Source organism: Erithacus rubecula (assembly GCF_903797595.1).
Source record: "Erithacus rubecula genome assembly, chromosome: 2".
NCBI classification, from domain to species: domain Eukaryota; kingdom Metazoa; phylum Chordata; class Aves; order Passeriformes; family Muscicapidae; genus Erithacus; species Erithacus rubecula.
The window spans coordinates 89,670,705-89,692,437 of record NC_136685.1 but is presented as its reverse complement, the minus strand read 5'-3'; the positions used below and the strand labels follow the sequence as shown (position 1 = coordinate 89,692,437).

At 37.3% G+C, this 21,733-nt stretch overlaps 1 protein-coding gene across 3 annotated transcripts in view; it reads left to right on the top strand.

The window, feature by feature from the left end:
* The window catches only part of USH2A (usherin), a 363,259-nt gene that overhangs the window by 264,073 nt on the left and 77,453 nt on the right, over positions 1-21,733 (top strand). For all 3 annotated transcript variants that reach the window (XM_079297512.1, XM_079297514.1, XM_079297513.1), the window contains 4 exons: positions 2,586-2,784; positions 10,940-11,108; positions 13,976-14,197; positions 19,384-19,607. In XM_079297512.1, coding sequence (XP_079153638.1) covers positions 2,586-2,784; positions 10,940-11,108; positions 13,976-14,197; positions 19,384-19,607 — 814 coding nt within the window. The remainder of the gene's footprint in view (positions 1-2,585; positions 2,785-10,939; positions 11,109-13,975; positions 14,198-19,383; positions 19,608-21,733) is intronic.

The following is a 21,733-nucleotide window of genomic DNA, read 5'->3' as shown; positions in this document are numbered from 1 at the left end:
CCATTGATCAGACTGTCTGGGCTGTGTCATACTGCCTTCTCTAATTATGTCAGCCCTGCATCCACCATGCAGCAGGTCCTTTACTCCTGAGCAGTGGTGCTGCAGCACTTGCTCAGTATGGGTGATCTCCTGGTGATGGAAGTATTTTGTCCACTAGACATTAATAATAGCAGTGCTCCCTATCTTAAGATTGTCAGGTGAATCTTGTGATATGTTTTTTAACTTCCAGCTCCTAAAAAGTAAAGTTATTGAATCTTTGATTTTTGAGTTTAACTCTTGCATGTGATGAGACTAATGGAACATTCATTATCAAGGTTCTGAAGTGAAGCCTTGATATATCTTTAATCTTCATTGTTAAACCTTTACTACTGTATTGAGCAAAAGAAAAATCATGAGTCCTTTTTTGCCTTATGGGCACTTGCAGCTGACAGTAAAGCAGGCAAACCCCAGAAGTTAATTTCCAAAATCTTTCATAATCTGAAGCATCACCAATGTTATTATGTTATTTTCATGGATTAAAAAAAAATCTACCTGGAAATGTCAAAAATAATTGTCTTTACATTCTTGAGCCAAATTGTTTCATTTTGCTTGCCTTCACAAATGCAGATACACCTTCATGGATCACTTTGAAATTGTTCTTTATCTCCTGAAAGTGCTTTCATGGACTTGTAGTCTGAAGCAGATGGTTTCTATGAACCTGGCTACGCTGCCTCACCTGCTTCAGTATTTTCACCTCAGTGACAGCAATGGGACTCAGCCAGCATGGGAGCTATTATAAAAGGCAGACACTTGCAGTGTTCTCTGGGCAGACAAGGATTATACCCCACCTGTGAGGTGTTGCACATTTTTCACCTACGATTTGTGAGTCTGCTTCTGCAGGTGAGGCTGTGGGCACTTCCCAAGGTAGGCACAGCTCCAGTGTATCCCACAGGGGGTGCCTGGGCAGGAGGAGAGGACAGGCAGGCTCTGTCCCTGTGCTCCTCCAGCTCTGTGAGATGCACCACACATGGCACAGCTGCCTGCACTAAAGTGTCCATCACGAGTGTCCCGTTAAATCTGCACCTGCTCAAGAAGGTTTTCAGCTCAGTTTTCATATGGGGGATGTCAAAAAGCCTCTGCAGTACCATGAAAACCCTGCTGTTGCTTTTTAAACTGAGCTGTGCAGTGCTCTTGCTGTGTTGCCATGATTTGCCATGGGTGGCAGGCATCAGAAGGTACAGACATAACTGGAACACCCATAAAATTGTGAAAGAGTCTGCTTGTGTATGAGCCTCTTCTCATTGGCACTGGTCAGTGAATTCCCATTCAACACAATTTCCTTGTTCAACTGCAGATTTTCTTTAAATCAGTCTATGTCCACCCAAAAGGTGTATCTATCAAATAACAGTAAAGTGATTGCTTGCTAAAGGAAGGAATTACATACTGAGCTCTGCAGAAAAGGCAAAATGTTTAAAATAATTGTGTTAATTATTAGGCATAATTTCCAATTATATTAGAGAGAAATATGACTTGTAAAACCGCCAAAAGCTGGCACAATACTCTGATAATATACTCATGAGCATCTGAATGAAACTTGCAGAGAGCAAATCATTCAAAAAATATGACTGGGAATGCTTTCTTTTTTCCCATGATCTATTCTGTGCAAAAACCAGGAGAGAGTTACAATGGCATTTTTAAAGGTTAAAGTACTGCCCTTCTTTTCATTTTCTTTTTACTGTTTATTCCTGAAGTTTTTACAATGTATTTTTCTGCTTTTCTGCTTTTAAGTGTAACATTATTTAAATGTGGATGAGTGCATTTGTCTATGTGTTCCTGTGTATGTGGTAGACTAGGCAGAGAATACAAAATAGCAATGGATGGAATATGGGATTAAATCTATGATTCAGATGAAGACCTTGGAATGATAATTGCAACTCTACAAGCCACCTATGAATTTATTCCCTCATAGGTGACATTAATTCCTGTTCTGCAAGGGCTTATTGCAGTGTGTATTCCTCTGTTTATACCTCAAGGAAGTGAAATTATAGTTCACTTATTTTTATTCTGTTAAGATGTCAAAGTTTATCTCAGCAGCTGCTGCTTCATTGTAGCATTTTTTCACTTTAAATTAATGCTAATTTCTGATGTCACTGGCATTCTGACAGTGACTGTGTAACTGGGACATGGAGATTAAAAAAGGTATTTGGAGCCTAACCATGCTGTGTTGTCTGTCCTCCTATTAATCTACATGTAGCATTGGGATCTTCTTCTCTCTACCCAAAGAAAATGTTAGATAATTTATTACACAAAAGTTTCCAGAAGTGGGAATGAGATGTAATTTAAACAGCAACATTTAAGGACTTTGCTTTTGTGTGTGATTTGTTTTCATGGATTGTTAGCACATATTGACACTTTAAAAAAACTTTTAGACCTTTGATTGTTAAAATAACTGTGTAATTTGTTATCCAGAAGAACACTTTAGAAACTTCAAAATATTTCACTCCACATGAGCTAGTTTAGAAAGAAACTGCTACATACTAATCATTTAATGTAAGTAGCTATTCAGGCATCCCAAAGTTGAACAGATGTTAATTTTCTTATTGCAGATCTCTTCAAATCAGCTGGGCATCACCAGGACAGCCAAATGGCATCATCCTGGGATATGAACTCCTACGCAGAGCGTGGCAGAAGTGTACTTCATCAAAAACTCCAAGGAGCAGCAAAAGTAATAGAATGTGCATCTCATTAGAATGTAAAAAGGATGAAAATATCTGTGGAGAAGTCTGTTATCATCCAGAGTTGGAGGTACTTCTATATTCTTTAATTATATATATATATATATATATATATATATATATATATATATATATATAGTGAAAAATATTTTTAGGAAGAGGTGTGTAAACCAAACCTCTGGTTATCAGAGTAAGGGAAGTGGAGGGTTCTGCTTCTTTTGATACTTTAAAATCAAGGCTCTGATGGATATCTTGAAACTCTTTAAAATCAACTATGGATGTTGAACTCATACAAGGATAGCTGTGTGTGAGTCAGCTGATGACAAATGATTCTAAGTCTTTGTTTTTTGGCCTTATTTTTCCTTTTAGAAGAGATTAATTGGTAAGCATTTATGAATGTTTTCCTTAACACTTTGGTTTGATGCAGTGAAACCAGAAGTGAATCTGCAAATTATTTTCATTTATAACATGCTGGTTAAGGGTAGAAGTAATTTTGACACATATGAATTAAATTCCTTGAACAGTAAGCTGAGCTAGAACCTGTGTTTTAAAAACCCTTCAATTATATTGCAGGTCTGGATGGGAAGTTAATTTTCCAACCACTACAAGCACCACCTCACTTCACAACATCCAAGTTCTGAAGTTTCTTCCCTTCAGAAAGCTTTGTTCCATGTGTATAGCACAGATGTTCATCCCAGGAATTCAGGCTATATATGTTTTCCCAAGTAAATCTCACAAGCCCTAGATAAGTGTCACCTCTTGAGTCCTCTGACAGAGTCCCATTGTGACAAATTACATGGTGGATACACATAGATCTCAGTATGTGTTTTTGCATCCTACTTGGGATAATTGGCACCAAATTGGGTGGAGCTGTTGACTCATTCAAAGGCAGAGAGGCCCTGCAGAGAGACATTAGCAAATTAGGAGAGATGGGCAACCACCAACCTTACCAAGTTTAACAAGGGAAAGTGCTGGATCCTGTACCTGGGACAAGACAACCCTATGTGGTAGTTAATATGGCTCCTTTAGCATAAAGTCATTGCACTTCACCACTGACAGGCCACAGGAAATTTCTAGGTGTATGCAGAATTTGAAAAATGTTATTTGAAAAATGATAACAAACCTATAAAGCTTCTCTCTGTGAGAGGAATCATTCCTCAAATCCTGCATGGCAAGGGGTGGTTATTAACATGGCTTGCTGGGGTTTCCCCCCCCCCCCCCCCCTTCTTAAATTATTCCTCGGCTAAATGCTTAATGACCAGATTCTTCAGGGAAGAAAATCTATTTAGATTCAGCTACAAGTGGGTAACTGTGACATGACAATGATGAGCAACTCTGAATGGGAACTATCATGATTTGTCAGAGGCATTTTTAAATTATGGCTATTTTCAGGTTAATCTTCATATGAGTTCCTGTTTAGGAGTAGGATCAATAGCATAGCAGGAGTCTGTAATGGTTTTTATTGACAAATGAGGTAGAAAACTCTTAGTTTGAAAGTAAGATTTAATGTCATGAAATAGTGTCTCTATTTGTCAAAGACATCATCACATGTTCTGTGACTAAAGCAAACAATATGTATTCACAAGATTCCCTGTCAGACAAGACAGTAATTAAGGGAGTGAGTTATTTCAGGGGTTCAAATCAAAATATAAATTATTCTAGCCATCACAGCTTTAGCTTTTGAATTCCCTTGAAAGTAATACTATATTAAATATAAGTATTTATGAAATCTTGCAAGAGAATTATGGGCAGCCTTTTTTTTCTAAAAGGTAAAATTATTTATTTCAGGTTTCTGGCAGGTAGACCTTTACTATATCTTGGTGTGTGCATGAATTTGATTTGTATTAAATTAGTTTTAGAAGTTTTCTCCTTCATTTTTATTTTTTCAGTCTTCATACATTTATGGTAACTTTGAGCTTGGAGAGTGTTCATTTATTTTTATAGCTTCCTGGCTTTCTAATTTTTTCTAATTAATTTTGCATTACATTGTTCTAATGGTCTCTCTGTATTCTCCAAGACTGTGGTTAGAAGTGGGTGCTATTTGTTAAGTAATGGATATATAATAAATGACTGGAAAATCCACAGGAAACTGAAGCACTTATACATAAAATGACATGGGGGCAGTTTTTGTGGGTGAATTGATTAAAATTCCCTTCTCAGTGCTTTGTCTGGTTTGCTACATGTACCCACCCTAGTCATCCAAAATGCCTGTAAGAGATGTCTACAGAGCTCTTGGTGCCTTCTGTGCCTTTTAAAGTGGAGTCTGTGACATGGATAACATAAGACAGTGGCAACCCTCTCTCATATTTTTATAGAACTCAATGTCAAGCTTTATGCTGGTGTTTGTGGCCCTTGGTTTTGTCAGTCTGCTGGACAGAACTGAAAGGCAACAGTGACCAGTGTACACTTGTTCCAAAAGCCTCTTATCTCAGTGCCAGCTGCACTTCATGGAACCACAGAACGGTTTGGGTTGGAAGGGACTTTAAAGACCATCTCATTCCAACCCCCAGCCGTGGGCAGGCACACCTTCCACTACAACAGGTTGATCAAAGTCCCATCCAACCTGAGCTGTTGATTATACAGCCAAATGTGAAGAGATGCTACTGAGAATTAAACTCTCAGCAGCTTTAGTAATGTTCAGATCCAGAACTTCCAAAACCAGATTTTTTTTTATGATAGACTGGTCAGCAAAAGCAGGCAGTTGTATATAAATAGACTAATGGGCTGGAGAGTTCTCACTTTTGTTTGAGTCACTTATTGCACCTTGTCTACAAGACAAAATCTGGATCTAATTTCCCTCTTACAATTTTCTTAAATTCATGAGTATAAAGTGAGAGGAAAAAAACAGACCTTTTGTATAAAATTATTCTGATATATGTCTTTGGTTATTTATTAATATTTCTTTATGGGTTTATGGATTACTTTTGTGATCATCAGCTTGCTATTGTAAAGCACTGCAGAAAAAAAGGGATTTGTTATGATTCTGCTACATAAGAGATCATCAAAATATAATCCACTCCAGTAAAAGGAGTAGCAGGGTGTATTGTCAGTGTGCAGCAGAGTGAGGACTTTTGATCCAACACTGGCAGAACTGGGCACAGCCAAGTGTTGCAGCTCTGTGAGAAAGGCAGGGGGAAACAGCCTGGCTGCCAGGCTGCTCTGCTGTGTGTGCTGCATTTGGGATCCAGGTTGGAGCCTCTGCTTGGGACTGTGCTCTGCAAATAAACCAACTCACTCAGAGCCACCTGGGGAATCTCTAAAAGGGCAAGTGACCTTTTCACTACCAGGGACATGTGTATTACCTGTACATTCATGGGCACATGCAGGACTGATATTAAGCCCAGTGAAGACCAAACATTCCTCCCATCCTAAATAATCTTTGCATCAGATCCCTGCTTCTTCTTTCTAGTTGTTATCCAGTTTTCTGCTTCAACATTTGGATTCTTTATTATTTTAACTAAAAGTAACACATTGTTGTTCCTAGGTTCCTTACCCTTGTGTTTAATCAGACTTGCGTGGATTGATTCCTTGAGCAGAGAAAGAATTTAGAAGTATTTTTGTGTGTGTGTTTTTCAGACCAACTGAGAATACACTCTGATGTTGAATTTTGTCTGCTGCCAGGAGGGTCCCTATGTCCTGTGGAACTTCCACAGTGACAAACTGTGCTGCTTGAGTATTCCCAAGTTGCCAAAATTGTCAGTCTTTCTCTAGCTGTTTCCAATAAGATGTGATCCATAACTCTACCTGTATGTGAAGTCTTATGACCATGAGGTTTGCAGAGCTGCTTCAATTAACAAGGGAGTGTGCCCAAGTTTCACCCACCAGGCAGCATAATCACAGCATCAATAGGAAAGGTATTCCTGTACTACCCATGGAGCACCAAACACTGTGCATCTGTTTTTACTGACATCCTGAGGTGAAATCTGAAAATAATGAGACAGGTACAGTAAAAATGTAATTTAAAGGAGGGGCATAAAGGCTAATAATTTCTGCTCACTTTGCGTCATGTGTCTGAACATCAGTGGTTAAAAGGGGCCTGACTGAAGATGTTAATACAGCTTCAGCACTTTTTATTTTCAGGTGCAACAAGCTGTATAAATCTGCAGTTAATGAACTAATCAAATATAACTGATATTTGTAGAAAGTACAGGCTTACCCCTTTATTCATTGCAATTAATGTGCTATTTATTAAAAACACCAGCAGGACTCTTTTTTAAGGACAGGAGGGGTAAAACAATGGCTTGATAGCCAACCTCAAAAGCTGTCAGCAGTGAACTGTAACACATCTTGACACTGGTGAAGGGTATCCCATCAATATTTATGCAAAATTTTCTATTAATGTTGGCAATATTGTGCATATTCTTTTCAAGTTCTTTCAGGCTTAGAGAACCTTTAAAAATATTACACTTCTTGTTGTAACACACCTGAAAGACAGGAAATGAAACTCATTTTAGGAAGATAATATATAGTGATTTGTAACAGAATAACAATAATTTCTGCTCATGGATTTTATTCCTAAGCCTGTATCAATTACCAAAGGAGAGCAACTGTTTGAGCAAAGAAATGTATGAGTAAGTATACTTAGCTAAAAAGGATGTCTGTATAGATTCAGAGATAATTTAAGTAAAAAAGAATGAGCCTTGCTAATTTAAAATATTCCCTCTCACATGAGAACATGATGGGTCAATCATTACTCTGGTGTTTGCTCCACAGGCAGAAATATTTAATGAACTCCTGTAGCTAATAGGAATTCCTGAGAGTGTTTTGTGAATTGCTATTTCACAAAGTGGCTCTGGCAGCAAGTGTTTGACAAGAAGGATAAACATGGCTGCCCAGCACATCTGTTTATTTGAGTGAAGCAGTCTCAGCTCCACTGGCATGTGTCCATAAGGCCAGATAATATCCTTCAGCAAAGTCTTCAGCAAGCAGAGGGATCAGGGATGACACAATTATAATTAAGAGAGAGTTGCTTAGATAAGTTTGGAGTATTTTTAAAAATTGTTACAATATTGTGTAATCCTGCCTGCCAGATTTGAAGTCTAGTACTCTGTGCTAGTGTCATGTCTGACTGGGCCTTTCTCAGGCAACATAATAAGCCTTTCCTTGTGCCCAACCCTTCCCAGACCCTGTGCTCCTGCATCACAGTCCCTCTGAGTGCTTGGGTGGGAAGGGAATGACAGGATTGATCTGTGAGTTGCTTTCTGAGGTTACTGATGTATTTAAGGGCTCCAGTGATAGCTAAGGATGAACATCTTGTTCATCTCCATAGATAATAAAGATCTTCTGGTTACCAAGTGTATATTGAACATTCAGCCTTCTTCACAAGGGTGACATCTCCAACCTGCCTAAAATGCTGGTGGCACCATGTTTGTTCACTCCAGGGCTTCTGCTTCCATGTACAGGATTGCACCACCCAGCTGGGACTGTCACATTTAGATGTAAGAGGATGAGCTCAAAATAACCTTTTGCCACTGTAACTTTCAATCCATTTGCTCTTCTTCTTTTTCTATGATGCAATTTTAGCATTACTTGAATGGTTTTGGGGTTTTTTAAGGATTGATAATACTGAATCCTTGGGCTGAATATCGATGCAAATGGAAACTATCTCTAGAGGACTGCCAAATAAGTGTTCTTTAACAATTTACAGCTGGCTGCAGAGGATGTTATGAAACTACATAATAATAGCACCAACTGTATCAGCTGGTAATGCCAGATGAGAGTGTGAATGTGTTTTAGAACTGACTGGGCCCCTCTTAGGAGACTGCCCATAGGTTGTTGCGAAATACTGAGGATCTTATGTAATTTTTAACAAGAGAAAAAGCTGCTGAAATTACTGTAACACATCTGGATGTACAGCTGAGGATTTTGTGCAGGAATTGAGGAGTAAAAGGAGAGACACCAATAATGATGCAATCTTACAAACAGTGTTTCAAACTGAATGCTTGAGAGTTAATACTAAAATGGCCTTCCTGATATTGGTGTGAAATATGCAGAGCAGCCCTTTCTGCAGAGGATTCATAAGGCAAGTGGCATTTCTTAAAACTGGAAGCATCTAATGGAAAGTAAATTGCTGCTTAAGCATTTGAGCCTGGATAAAGAAAAAGATGTGCATCTCTATCTGAAAGGTGGAAAGACTGCATTCAGGTGAAATTCGAGTGATTTTCAGGTGAAATTTCATTCTAAAACAGATGAGAAATGGGATGACAAATGAAATCCATGAAAAGAAGAGGTTGTATTGGGCCAGACAGATCATGGAGGGAGACACTGAACAATCCCAAGGGGCACAAATTTGGACCAAGAATGCTTGAGGAACCATGTGTTTGATCTCCTTTCATGCAGGAGGCTATAGAATTTCTGACTGGTGTCCCAAGCTCAGGATGCAGTAAAAAGGAGAAGACAGAGGGAATTTTTACAAATATCAAGAACTGTTGCTAAAGCTGATCAATTCTGAGCAAAGTCACCCAATAGGACTTGAGTTTGTGTTTTTAAAAATGCTTTTAAGTTACTTGAAAATACAGAGAGACCAGGTAAACTTTTAGGTTTCTGTGGAGCCAATTGTAAATGAAGAAAAACTCAGCCTGGAGTGCATGCCAGTCATTGCAAAATATCCAAAAGCTAGGAAACAGAGAAGAGTTCTAAAGCAGAGTTTTATTTGACATCTTAGCTAATGATCTGGAAGAAAGAACAGTAGGTTAATTAAATTCATAGATTGGGTTATATTACCAGTGACAAAGTGAACAGCAAAATGATGTAATAGGGCCTACAGAGATCCAAAATTCCTGAATAGATAATGACAACATGCAGCTACATTGGTTATCTAAAACAGATGCTGAATGGGAAAGTGCTATGGAAAAGCAGGACACAATGTCACAATTCAAAGCATGTAAGGTTATAAAACCTTAAAATATAATGAGGAAACAGGAACCTCCTATGTCTTACCTCGTGTCAATTGTGGGTTGCCTGTTGTTTATGTATTGTAAATTGTAACTTCAGAACCTAACCTATTGAAAAGTAAACAAAACAAAGTGTCATCCTTCTGTAGTCAAAGAGAGTTTACAACATCAGAAAAACAGTATTTTTGTATGTATATATTTTTAGTAATATTATAATTATAATACAAAATAGATGCCCTGATTCTGTTAATATGTATTTTTAAAAGTTTTTTTCTCAGGTAATAGTTAAAAATAAACAAAAAGGCAGAGGAACACTTTCTTTCTTTGCTGGTAAGCTAACCTGATTTAGGACATGGTAAAAGTCAGTAGTGGAAGAGGGCCATTTCAAAAGAAAACTAAGGAGGAACTCTGCTCTAACATCTCTGCTCTTGTGACAACTCCATTTCATGTCTACCTGAAAGAATCTGATACAAGTTGCACTGACTGTAGGTTCCACGTTTACGATTTTTGGGGTTATTCTACTGACTGTGCTCTATTATTTGCTGGGTATTCAGTGTGCCACTCACTTGACACAAGAGTCAGTGGACAAATAATTGTTTGGTTGTTTGAGCATATAATTTTCTCGACAGCACCTAGGAAGAAGCCCACAGTTAAAAGGCCTCTTCAAAATTAATTTTATAGAAATATTTTATTTTAATAGAAATTCTAGTTTGCCAAAAAGAAACTCATATAAGTACTATTCTTTTGAGATCACATTGTTTGAAGAATTGTGGTTGTAAGTAAGTGTTCGTGTGCTATAAGAAGGAAATTCCACTTATTTTCATATGGAAGAAAACCCAAGAGCTCATATTGGGAAATATTGTTTTTCAATTATAAGAGTTTCCTCATAAATGAAAAAACAAAAACAAAAACCAAGAATTGGGAAGAAGAAAAAGGGTTGGGTCAGGTGATACTAGACTAAATCCACTATTTATTTGTATTGTTTATAGTATTGCAATCTACTCCACAATGAGAGAATCAAACAGCCTGCAAGGCATATGAAGATGGTTTGTATTAATGGACTATTTTATTAAGGTGCTGTATGGCTGAAGGCCACAGAAGAGCAGCATTTTGACAGATAAACAGTAGTTTATTGAAGTCTGATAATGCTGGAGGGCACAAAATTTTAGCCAAGTTACATTTAATTTGACTGCAGTCATATTAGTGTCTGCACTAGGATACATGTTTTCATATACGTTGTTTTTGCCATACAACACATTATGTTCTGTTTAACAGATATTGCTGTACTGATTTTCTTTTTATTTTCTTTTCTTCTTTTTAAACTACTTCTAGGTATGTTGTAATGGGATTCTGCACGGCAATAAACCTGGCTTCCAGTGCTGTGAGGACAAGTACATTCCATTTATTCTTAATTCACCAGGGGTTTGCTGTGGTGGGCAGATACATGCTGTGCAACCAAAACATCAGTGCTGTGGTGGTTATTACACCAGAGTTTTACTAGGTAAGAGACAACTCCACTCCTTGGATGAAACAAAACAAAGTATTTGTTAAACCAAGGATAATGAAAAAAATTAAGTGTGAGCTTTATCAGGATATCTAGATGTCTTCAAGACTTGTGTTCAGTGCAAAGAAAATTGCATTCACATTGCCTTCTAAACATGGTACACTCTGTTTATACAAGAAAGGCTTAATTGATGAAACCTGATGATTGGGTCATTTCCCAGAGAACTAATTTATGCCAAACTATACTTAATTGCAGTAAGTGCTGCATAATGGGGAGGGCAGTTCTGCTTAATAGGAACACCATCAGGCAATTTAGTGGTGAAGTTTAGTTCTCTGCTTGACTTGACCCCACATGATTTTACATAGCCATTTCTGTTGTGGAACAATTGTTGGCATTTGGTGTTGATATTCTGGATGACATCACTTCTACTTGTTTCTACATTGTCTACTCTTTGTTTCTAGTAATGTTGCAGATCAAAGTATACCTCCCACGTGCATTAACTTTGATGGTAATTTATCCTTTTCTTACTCTCAGAGCGGTTTGGGAAGTTTGCCAAAACTGTGCTTCTGTGTTCCTGTTCAGAGTTTGGTTTTCCAATTTGTTGGTGGGTCATTGTTGACAGGGAAAAGGAGGAAAGGGGGAGGAGAGATCCCTTTCATGGGGCAATGTTCAGAGCATATAACTCTTTGTAGGCAATTGTTAGGTCAGGAGCTAAAATGCTTCCATGACTCACGAGCTGGCACACATTCCATAGGCTCAGAAACACTTGACATTTTGCCAACACATTCAGCACATCCCAAGTTCTGATTTTTGAAAAGTAATTCATATAGCACAATATTAGAATGCCTTCCATGATGTCATCAGAAAAATGCTATCACATGGAAGAACCAGAGGAGTGTATTTTGCTGACCTCATTAATCTCAGTGTACTGAAATGGAGAGATTATATTGTGACCTCTGTCCCCATCCAGTGGTCTGTGTTAACTAGCTTAATGTTGTTTACATCAAGAAAGAAAATCACAGTGGAACAAAATGTCTTATGTCTGAAAGTAGTTCTTGTTCAGTCAGCAGTCCACAAGCATGAAACAGTGAATGTTTGAACATGATTTTAAACAACTTTTTTTCTAAGTGTACTTGCTACATTATTTTTCCATACTCTAAAGGGCAGCAACATGAACACTGTTGGTCACTTTTTTCTTTTTTATTTTTCTAAATATGCTAATAACCTCAAGCTAAATGTTAATGTGGGTCATTCTTTGATAAGGATAACAATTAACTGGTAAGACTGCATAGTAGTTTTTAGAGGGAGAACATTTTCATGCCTAGCTTGGAATGGATCCCATTTTGAGAGGTTAATGAGAAGGTTACTGATCCTTTGTGTCTTATGTCTGATAGTTCTTTTTAAAAAAATAGTTTTATTTCCAATAGATGTAAGCTACATTCTGTGTTTCAATACTTTCTCTGTGTAGCAACTAAATTAGCTTCTGAGGAATGCAGGAAAATATGATTAAGTACCTAGATGGATTATATCTATTATAGTCTAAAAATTTGTTCTCATCCTCTTTTTTTGTTTATTATTGACTTTATTTGATAAAGTTATTTATACAGGAAACTCTCTAAGCATACATATTTCCCAGATGTTGTTTGGCCAGCTCAATAGCGTGGGATGTGCTGAGCATGCTGGGCTGGAGGCATGAAGATTACAAATTAGGAAGGCAGAATCAGTTTCTGAAACAGTGGTGCACAAAGAAGTGCAAACAGCCATCCCAGAACTAAGATGGGAGGCAGAACAAATAATGCTGCTACCACCCAGGCACCTCTTTGGCAAGAAATGTGGGGAGAAAGGAAAACACTGTTCTCCCTTATCTGTTGCAATCTCAGCACATGTTTATTTCTGGAAAAAGCTGCATTGAGTTTGGAGATCTCTGTCTCTAATTCCCAATCTTATATAAGTAAAGAACTTGAGATATTGCTTTAAATGAGAAAGATGAATTTTAATATTTTAATCAACTCTGCTACCCATCTTCAATAGCAAAACAAAACCACTCCTCTTTCCAAATGACATTTGAGCCTCAGAAAACATTGCAATATAGAAAAAAAAATATTAGGATATTGGATCAGCTCAAGTGCAGAAACTGTTGAATGAAAATTACCATTTATCAATATTTTTGTATCCTTTATAGCAGTATGTATTTTGTTCATAGCCCACAGCCTGTTCCAGTTCACTCCACCCCACCATTATAGTGTCAGTCTGGCAGTCTTATCCTAAGATCTTTTCCTGCAAAAGCTGATGATTTTGCTTAAGTAGCAGCCAAGACCACCAATTGTGATGGTGCTATTTAATTTTTAAAGTGACTTTAATCCTTAAATTCTCTGTGAGATGAAGTCCTAAATGACACTCAAACATGAAAAATGCTTTAAGCATTGTGAATTAATTCATCAAGACAAGTTTGGAATGATTTTGAAGGAGAAAAGAAAATTTTTTGCCAAGTAGCCTGGTGGTTCTGCTAAACACAGCAAGGATGTACTCTCTTTACTGTGTAGCTGCAATTGTGAAAAGTAAAACCCCTTTGTATAGTTGTCATATGCACAGACATTATTTTCATTGCTCTTCTCATCTGTCATGCTTATCTTTTGATATCTTACAGAGTCCTGACCTGAATTAATGAATACACATTTCTTTAATCATTATTGCAAATGAATATAATACTTCTATAGCATTCTAAAGAACCAAGTGCTTTCACATGGAAAGTTCTGTACATGAAGCTGTGTGAATCCAGACTTGTTGATATCTGATGAAAGCCTCCCACAAATTTCAAGAACAATAAGTGGATAAAATCTTTACTTGTATTTTTATATTAACAGGAGAAGTATGCTGCCCTAATGAAGAGGAAAACAGAGTTTCAGTTGGAATTGGTGATTCCTGCTGCCAGGGAATGCCTTACTCCACATCAGGCAATCAAATCTGCTGTGGTGGATCTCTACATGACAGTTTCAACCAGCAGTGCTGTGGTGGCAGGGTTGTAAGCATGGACTCTGTCTGTTGTGGTGATGAAAAGGAGGGGACTGCATACAGACCTCTTGCAGGTAAGTGATAAGGCCTCAAGAAAAAAGGTCTTAATCTTTCTAGATTTCTTGTGGCACCAGTCATTCAGAAGTGACACCCTCAGGTTTAAAGTGTGTGTGCCAATTTGTTAAAATGTTGTTCCACTTTAGTCACCTATTTTGCTATATTACAAAACACTGAGCTTTCAGTAACCTTCTTTGTCTTTGTGCAAAGCCTGCAGGGGCTGAAGAAACCAGACAATTCAAAAGGAGTGAATGATCTTTCCTTATGCAAATCAGGAAACAGGACTGGTCCCTTCAGAGAGGTTAGATTGACCACCTTGTGCCACCGTGCATCCCAGTGCAGGGATTTTCCATTTGCTCTGGAAATGTGGGGTTAGTCACCTGGAAACTGAAGGTTGCAATGGTGTCTGCCTGGTAGTCTATGTCACTGTCTTGTGTTATCCCTCATGTAGGGCTAAACCTGCTGTAGGTTAAAATTAAAAAAAAAAAAGAATCCCCAGCATTACTCACTGGCTCATTTAGTGTATTCCATTAATTTCTTGAAAATTATAGGAAATTGCTCCATCATTCAGAGGTACAATCCTAACCTCTACTCCCTTATAAAACTCAGTGACTGTCCGAGGACAGACATTGGAGGTATTATTTCAAAATCTATTCAGATATTTTCATGTGTCTTTTCTTTCCACAGCTATTAGACAAATTATATCCCATCAGCCTTAGACTTTTCTCAGCCTGACATAAAGACTTCAGAAACTATTGTGGTGTGAAAAGGGAGTCTGATTTCAAAACACAGAAATAATGAATGTTTAGTACCATGCTTGGTGTACAAAGCTGAGTGATGGTGTTTGCCAGTTTGAGCCTCTAGTAGTACAATTAAGAAGCAGGATCTGAAGACTGAACTCCTTCCCCCCCAAAATAAGCTCTGTCTTCAACTAATTTTTTGTGTTCCCTGGGCCCTTCAGTGGCTCTGGTATTGGGAGCACCTTCATTGGGTGCTGACTGTCAGGATGAGCGAATCAGATGAGTATTGCCACGGTTTCTGTGGTTTCCATACTACCTTTCCCTTCCACTGGAGACTCATGGGGTGAGCAGTGAGCAGCACTGCTTGCATGATTTTAGCTCCCTCTCACTGTGATCCCTAATTGTGCTTGATCTACAGTACCCATGCTCTCAACACCAGCTTTGAGCAAAGCCCTCTTGCATAGCCACGCATTGTGCGGCTGCCACAAGACAGAGCTGGCTCATAAAACATCTCTTTATGTACTTTATTACTTAAACTCTTTTATTTGCCTGCAGGAGCCCTTTAACAAAATCACATTGAATTGACTTTCTCACACCAAATCAAATCTCTCTGGTCCCAGTTCAGTTGTCTTTGTCAATATGTATTTTATAAATGGAGTGAATTAACAGATGCTGTTGGAACAGAACTGCTGGGGTAGCGTTTATGTTTTTACTGCTCTCTCTGGGCAGATGAGTTGTGTAGGAGTGTAATACAGGTATCTTGGGATGAAAGTTATGTTCTTCATTTCAGTATATATGTATTCTTAACAGGTTTTTTTTTTTTTCCTTAAATACATCTATTTAAAAAACCTTTATATCCCTCTTTTAAAAATGTGTTTAGCCTATAGCGCTCAATCATTTACACTATTTTTCTCAAGAATGGGTTGGGATGACATTTTTTTGGCCATTAAAAAAGAAAACAGTGGCTTTTTTCATCGCTCACAGGTTTTCTGTGAGGACTTTATGCCATGAGCCAGCACACAGCTGAACACAATTACAGGTTTGAAAGATGAATTAGCACCACAGTTGAAAAGAGATCGTATTGTTTTGCATTAAGTGTAGAATAGATTGTGGTTTCTCATCATATCATATAGATCATACTCAATTGGTCTGTGCTTAATTTCTTGGAGTAATTCAGCCTTGCTAAATACATCGCAAAAATGCACAAGCCAGGCACAAAAATCTACCTGCTTCCTGTCCTAATTATTGTAATTATTCTAATGGAAAAATGCTCTTACATAAAAACATAATTTATTTATCATTGGCAAATGGAAAGTAGAATTTTGCAATAGTATGGTAATTGGAAGGCTGATCTCATTGTCTGGAAGGAGAAGAGGTAACGGGGGTGGTTTTATGCAAAAGCTGAATTGTTTCCGAAGCACTGTTTTGCACTTTGCAATGAATGCCATAGCTAAAAGTCTAGTGGCAATTTAAAGGTTTTGTTTGAGAGCTTTAAGTCCTTCTAAAAAAAGCCTACGGGAAAAACTTGACCAGTGCAAAGCCTTGTACACAATCTCATTTTGTTGCATGACCTGTTAAAAATCAGTGTCTTTTTGCTGAATCTAGATCCAGATTTGGACTGAATGTTGGTTTAAGAGTTTGAAACATGGAACATTTTCATTTGCAATTGCATACTTTTGTCAGAGAGTCTGCCCTGTAAAAAGATATTTTCATCCATCCCACATTACTTTTTATCCCTTTATTTATTAATTTCCCTTTTCTTAGGTTTCCTTTTTTGCCCCTTGTTGGTCTTGTTTAGTGGGGTGACCATAGAGACATCTACTGGCAGAGGCTGGCAGTGGTGTACATGCACAGCCTGAGCCCCACTGCTGCAGTGCAATTATCCAAAGTTCTGTATTTCGGGCTATAAAGGATAATGTCAGCTAAAACCACTCTTGGATTTTCTCTCTCTGCCTTTTTTTCTTTTTTTGCTTTTAATGCCACTATAGTGACATCCCAGACTTGTGAAAGATGATGCTTTGTACTGTTGTGGTTCCTGATCTGTAATAGTTGCAATACCCACATGTAAGCCAAGGATTTTTGGAGTAGTTTGCAATGTACACTGGCTCTGTATTTTGTTGATCCTCTATTCTGGCTCCAAAGGCTAAGCCTTTTAATACTCATTTTTTCCCTTTTGAAAGCATTGGTTTTGCAGATTTACTAAATTAGTAATTCATCACTCAGCTAGGTTTATAAATTTTTTCAGTTGCTGGGGATGAACATGAAATAATTGTTGACAGAAATCAGTGTTAGCAGGAAGTGTCTTTTCCAGCCCATGGATTTTCTTTTTGCTATAATGCATTACGTGCCTATGAAACATAAATATATAAAACATGACACACACATTCCAACTGAGTTACAAACAAATAGTTTACATTTTGATATTTTGCTGTGTTCAGCAAGGATTTATAGGAATTTCTGGACCCTTAAGCAATTGAATAAAGCAATTTTTAGAAGGCAAATCAATCCATCAATATTGCATGGTCCTATTTTGTTTTTCTTGGAGCATATTTAAAATTGTACATTTGAGGTGTCAAGGTTCAGGAGTCAAGTGCTACATGTGATAAATTAAGGAAAGGTCAGAGGCTATGCAATGCAGTTTCAGAAGATTGTCTACCTCTGCCTTTGCAGCTCATTCATGCTGAAGTGATGCACTCTGGGAATTACTACCAAACTCTGCTCTGCAACATCTGCTCTCCCTAAGTGAGTTAGTGCACGTCAGACATCTTTATGTCAGAATATTGCAGTGATGGATGCAGTCTTCAGAAAATGCTGCATAAAAATCTGGTGTGCCGTTCTGGCCATTAAGTGAAATTACTATTTAAATTAATGGCGCTGTCACAGTTTATCTGTGCAAAGAATGAACGCTGATTAGGGTATTAAGTAATTAGCAATTTATCACACTGGAACAAGGTTGATAATAATTAAAGAAGTAATGGTTTACCAAAGAAACTAGAAAGGGAGTCACTTCTTGTTATGTGAGTGAAATCTTGGCTGAAAAATTTAATTCAGTTAAACAAAGATGAGGTTCGCAGTGAAAGAATACAGCTTTGTTTGTTTCAATAGAAAAACAGTTCATTATCAAAATTTTAGTTTGCCTGTCAAAAGTCCCTTAGGGCTGTCTGAGTTGCTTATTAGTATTGAATTGAGTCATTTTCTGCATTAATTCTCACTTCAAAATCGGTAGAATCCTAGGATAATTTGGGAAAAGGGTGTGAACTAGAGGAAATATTTTATCTCTTGAAGAGCTGGTGATCACAGTCTGATTACTGTTATTAGAACCAGCCCTGAAAAAAGGTAAAGTATGCAAGTAACATCACCATTTTCAGCCATTCCAATGATTGGAATGAAATGTTCTGAATGCTTTAGCAGGATCATACCTTTATAGATTAATTTTCATTATGAATGACTTCTAAGAGAGATTTGCTGCAATAAATGGCAGTGAAAAAGTGGCCACTCTTGAATATGTTTTAAATGCCAACATATGACAGAAATTATATCAAACACAAACTACTTTGTATATCACAGCCCTGTTTTTTGTGTGATATCATTCTAGTTCAATTAGTAATAACATTAATTTCATTGCTAGTTATAGAGGATTTTATAGTGTTTGGTTCTGAGTTAAAATTTACCCCTTTCTTTAGATAGTACTAGGTTCAACACCAGTATTTCATGTGAGTATGTGGAAAATTGCAGTGGTTATGATGAGTTTTTATTATAAAAGTGAAATTATAAACCCAAAACCCAAAAATTATAAAACCCAAAAAAGACAGTGCATTAATTTTGGTGGCTTATCAATTCCACTCTAGAAATGCAAATTGTATTTAGTTATCAACTTCTTGAACGGTAATTCTCTGTGTTAGATGACTGAAGTTTCACTGTGGGTTTTTTGCAAGTGATCCATTCTATTCTAGGTACCTAATATGAACCCCTACTTTAAAATACAAAATGTGATAAATTCTGGAATGCTAAGATGCACTGTTGAAAGACTGGCCATGTGAAGGGGTTGGGGGGGGGTGGGTGGTATGAAGTAGACCTGAGTAGAAAGCATATGGGAAGCTTTCTCAGTTTTTTCATTCTACAGGAAATTTTCATCAACAATCCATCTCCAGCCTGCTGTGGCTGGTACATTGATGTGGTTTTCATAGCAAAGTTCTTTAAAAAGTTCAAGAGTGATGAACATTGATTGTAGGGGACCCTGTCTCTAATTTTTGGCTGTTTTCAGTAGGTCTGGAAGTCAGGATGCTTACTTCAGTCACCTCACGTTTGAATTTAATCTCACTTTAGCCAAATCTGCATAATTCCAGCTACTGGTGGGTTTATGCCAAGACATGTTGCATTGTGAGCTTTCTCCTTTCTTATCTGTGTATTTGTTTACTTAAATGTCATACTCAGATTTTTGTTTGTTTGTTTGTTCATTGCAGGGATGTTCTGCTGTGGGCAGGAGTACGTGAATAAGTCAGATACCATATGCTGCTCAGGTTCCAGTGGTGAGTCCCTAGCACATGTTAGAAAGAATGACCAAGTGCCAGTAAAATGCTGTGAGACTGAACTTATTCCAAAGAGTGAAGAATGCTGTAATGGAGTTGGATATAATCCTTTGAAATATGTTTGCTCTGACAAGATTTCAGCTGGAATGATGATGAAGGTAATTGATAGAAAATCTCCCGGTAGCTCTGATTTGATGATGGAAAGAGAAATACACTGTTCATAACTATTTTTCTAAAATAGGAATATAAAAACTCTTGTGTGCATTATTCATTTTCACATTACATCCATATTAATACCGAATGAGTTCGCCATGATTGATGTTATTGCAATGAATTCTAAAGGAATTAATAATGATTAGCTGCCTCTGTGAAGTGTTGCCCAGCACTTCAGATTAGTAGAGTGGCTAAAAGCTGGCATACTAACAAGACTGACATGTATAGCCAGCTTCCATTCAGTGGCCACTGATTCTGATGATGTTCATTAAGTGGAAATTAAAATTGGACTGGCCAGTTCTGAAGTATAAAAATGCTATGACATTTCAATTTGGGCAGGCAGTAGGACATCATTCCCCAACCCCCTAAAAAAAAACCCAAAAAAACCCCCAAAATAAAAGTAAAGCAATTGATATTTTCTTGATGGACTTAATCATGTTCCTGCAGAAAACCAGTGGCCATTTTGGCATGAATTTCCTCAGTCCTAGGATAGGACCTTTCATGCCTAATGAATTATATAGTTTATTCTCATTCTATTTTAATGTCAGAGTAAACTAAACACCATAAGGGCTAATTTGGTCTTTTCCAAGAGTGCCCTGTGACTTTAGACATCAGCATGAGACAATTTTGCCTTGCAGCTCCAAGTTGAATTCAAAAGATATCTTCAAGAATTAGCATCTTGGTGTTATACATAAGCTGTAAAAATGTTCTCAATTGTTATTATATATATATTATTGTATTATATATGTGTATATTCTTTTTATAAAATTGTATTTCTATTTATGGTCAGAGGGAGAGAGAGAGAGAAAGTGAGGGAGAAAAAAAGAACAATGGCTATTGTGAATGTTACAATATGGAAATCAGAGAGATATTGTGGAATTTACCAAACGTAAAAGTAAAATAAAACAGACCCCATTCTGCCTTATGCAGGCGTTCCTATATCCTTGTTGTTCATCTGCTAAGTTAACACAGAAATATTTCTTATATCTTTGCCTTTTCATGTCAAGATTTTCATGTAATTTCATTTTCAGACTGAATAATTTTCTCCTAGAGAAAATCCAGGCATTGTGATGAGTCAGCTGCAGTTCCTCAATGCATTGTATTAGTAGCTCATGCAAGGCAAAAAATGGCTGAGAACAGGTTAATGAATTCTGGTAGATAACACACCAGATCCCTGCCTTAGGTATGAAGTATAAACAAAGGAAGTGCTTTGTATTTCACTTACCCACAGTAGAAAAGAGATAGCAGTGCTGGCTCTCTGATATGTATAGATTTACTAAGAGCAAAAGGGCTGATAGTCTGACACATTCTGCAGCTCCTTTACATGGGAATCCAATCCATCTATATCCTGCCTCCTATGTGGATATCTATCACAATGTAATTTTGGTGGAAGTGCCAAATTTGGGAAATTACATTAGCTGAAGTTCCTAATCAGCTAAGAAGCTAATTTCAGTAGGTGAATTAAGGAAGCTTTAGATATAATCTGTTTGGTTCTCTTTCTGAAGTTTATGACATAATGGGTAAAAATTTTTGTTGAAAATGTAGCAGTGCATTTCTTTCTGCAGCATCCTATATTTTATGAGAATTACTGCTCTCTAGCTTATGGTTTGGCAAAAATATTATTTCATTAATTTTAATGGAAAGTTGTGGATGTTCAGTGTATATTTCTGTGAATTGTACTTTATGAGTTAAAAATCTTATATCTTTGTGTTTGCAGAAGTCCTCTTATTGCAGCAAAGCTGCTGTTTAGGAGTGATGTGGCAGAAGACATGATTTATATAGCCCATGGATAGAGTTCTCAGCCTTAAAAGCTGCCAAGGACTTGCACAGAGCTCTCTTGTGTACTTGGCAAGCTGTGTGAGGGACTGGGAATTTGCTAGTGATTTGCCACAGGATATTGGCCTTTGCAGGAACAGAATGTTCAAATTCTTGGATAAAATCCTGTTGTCATTGATTCTAGACTCTTCTGTTTTCAACAAATCCAGCCATTTGTGCTTCCAGTAATTAAAATTTGTGATGCTTTCAACCAAGAACTCTTAAAAAATCTGTTTCTTTTAGAAAGGATTATAAA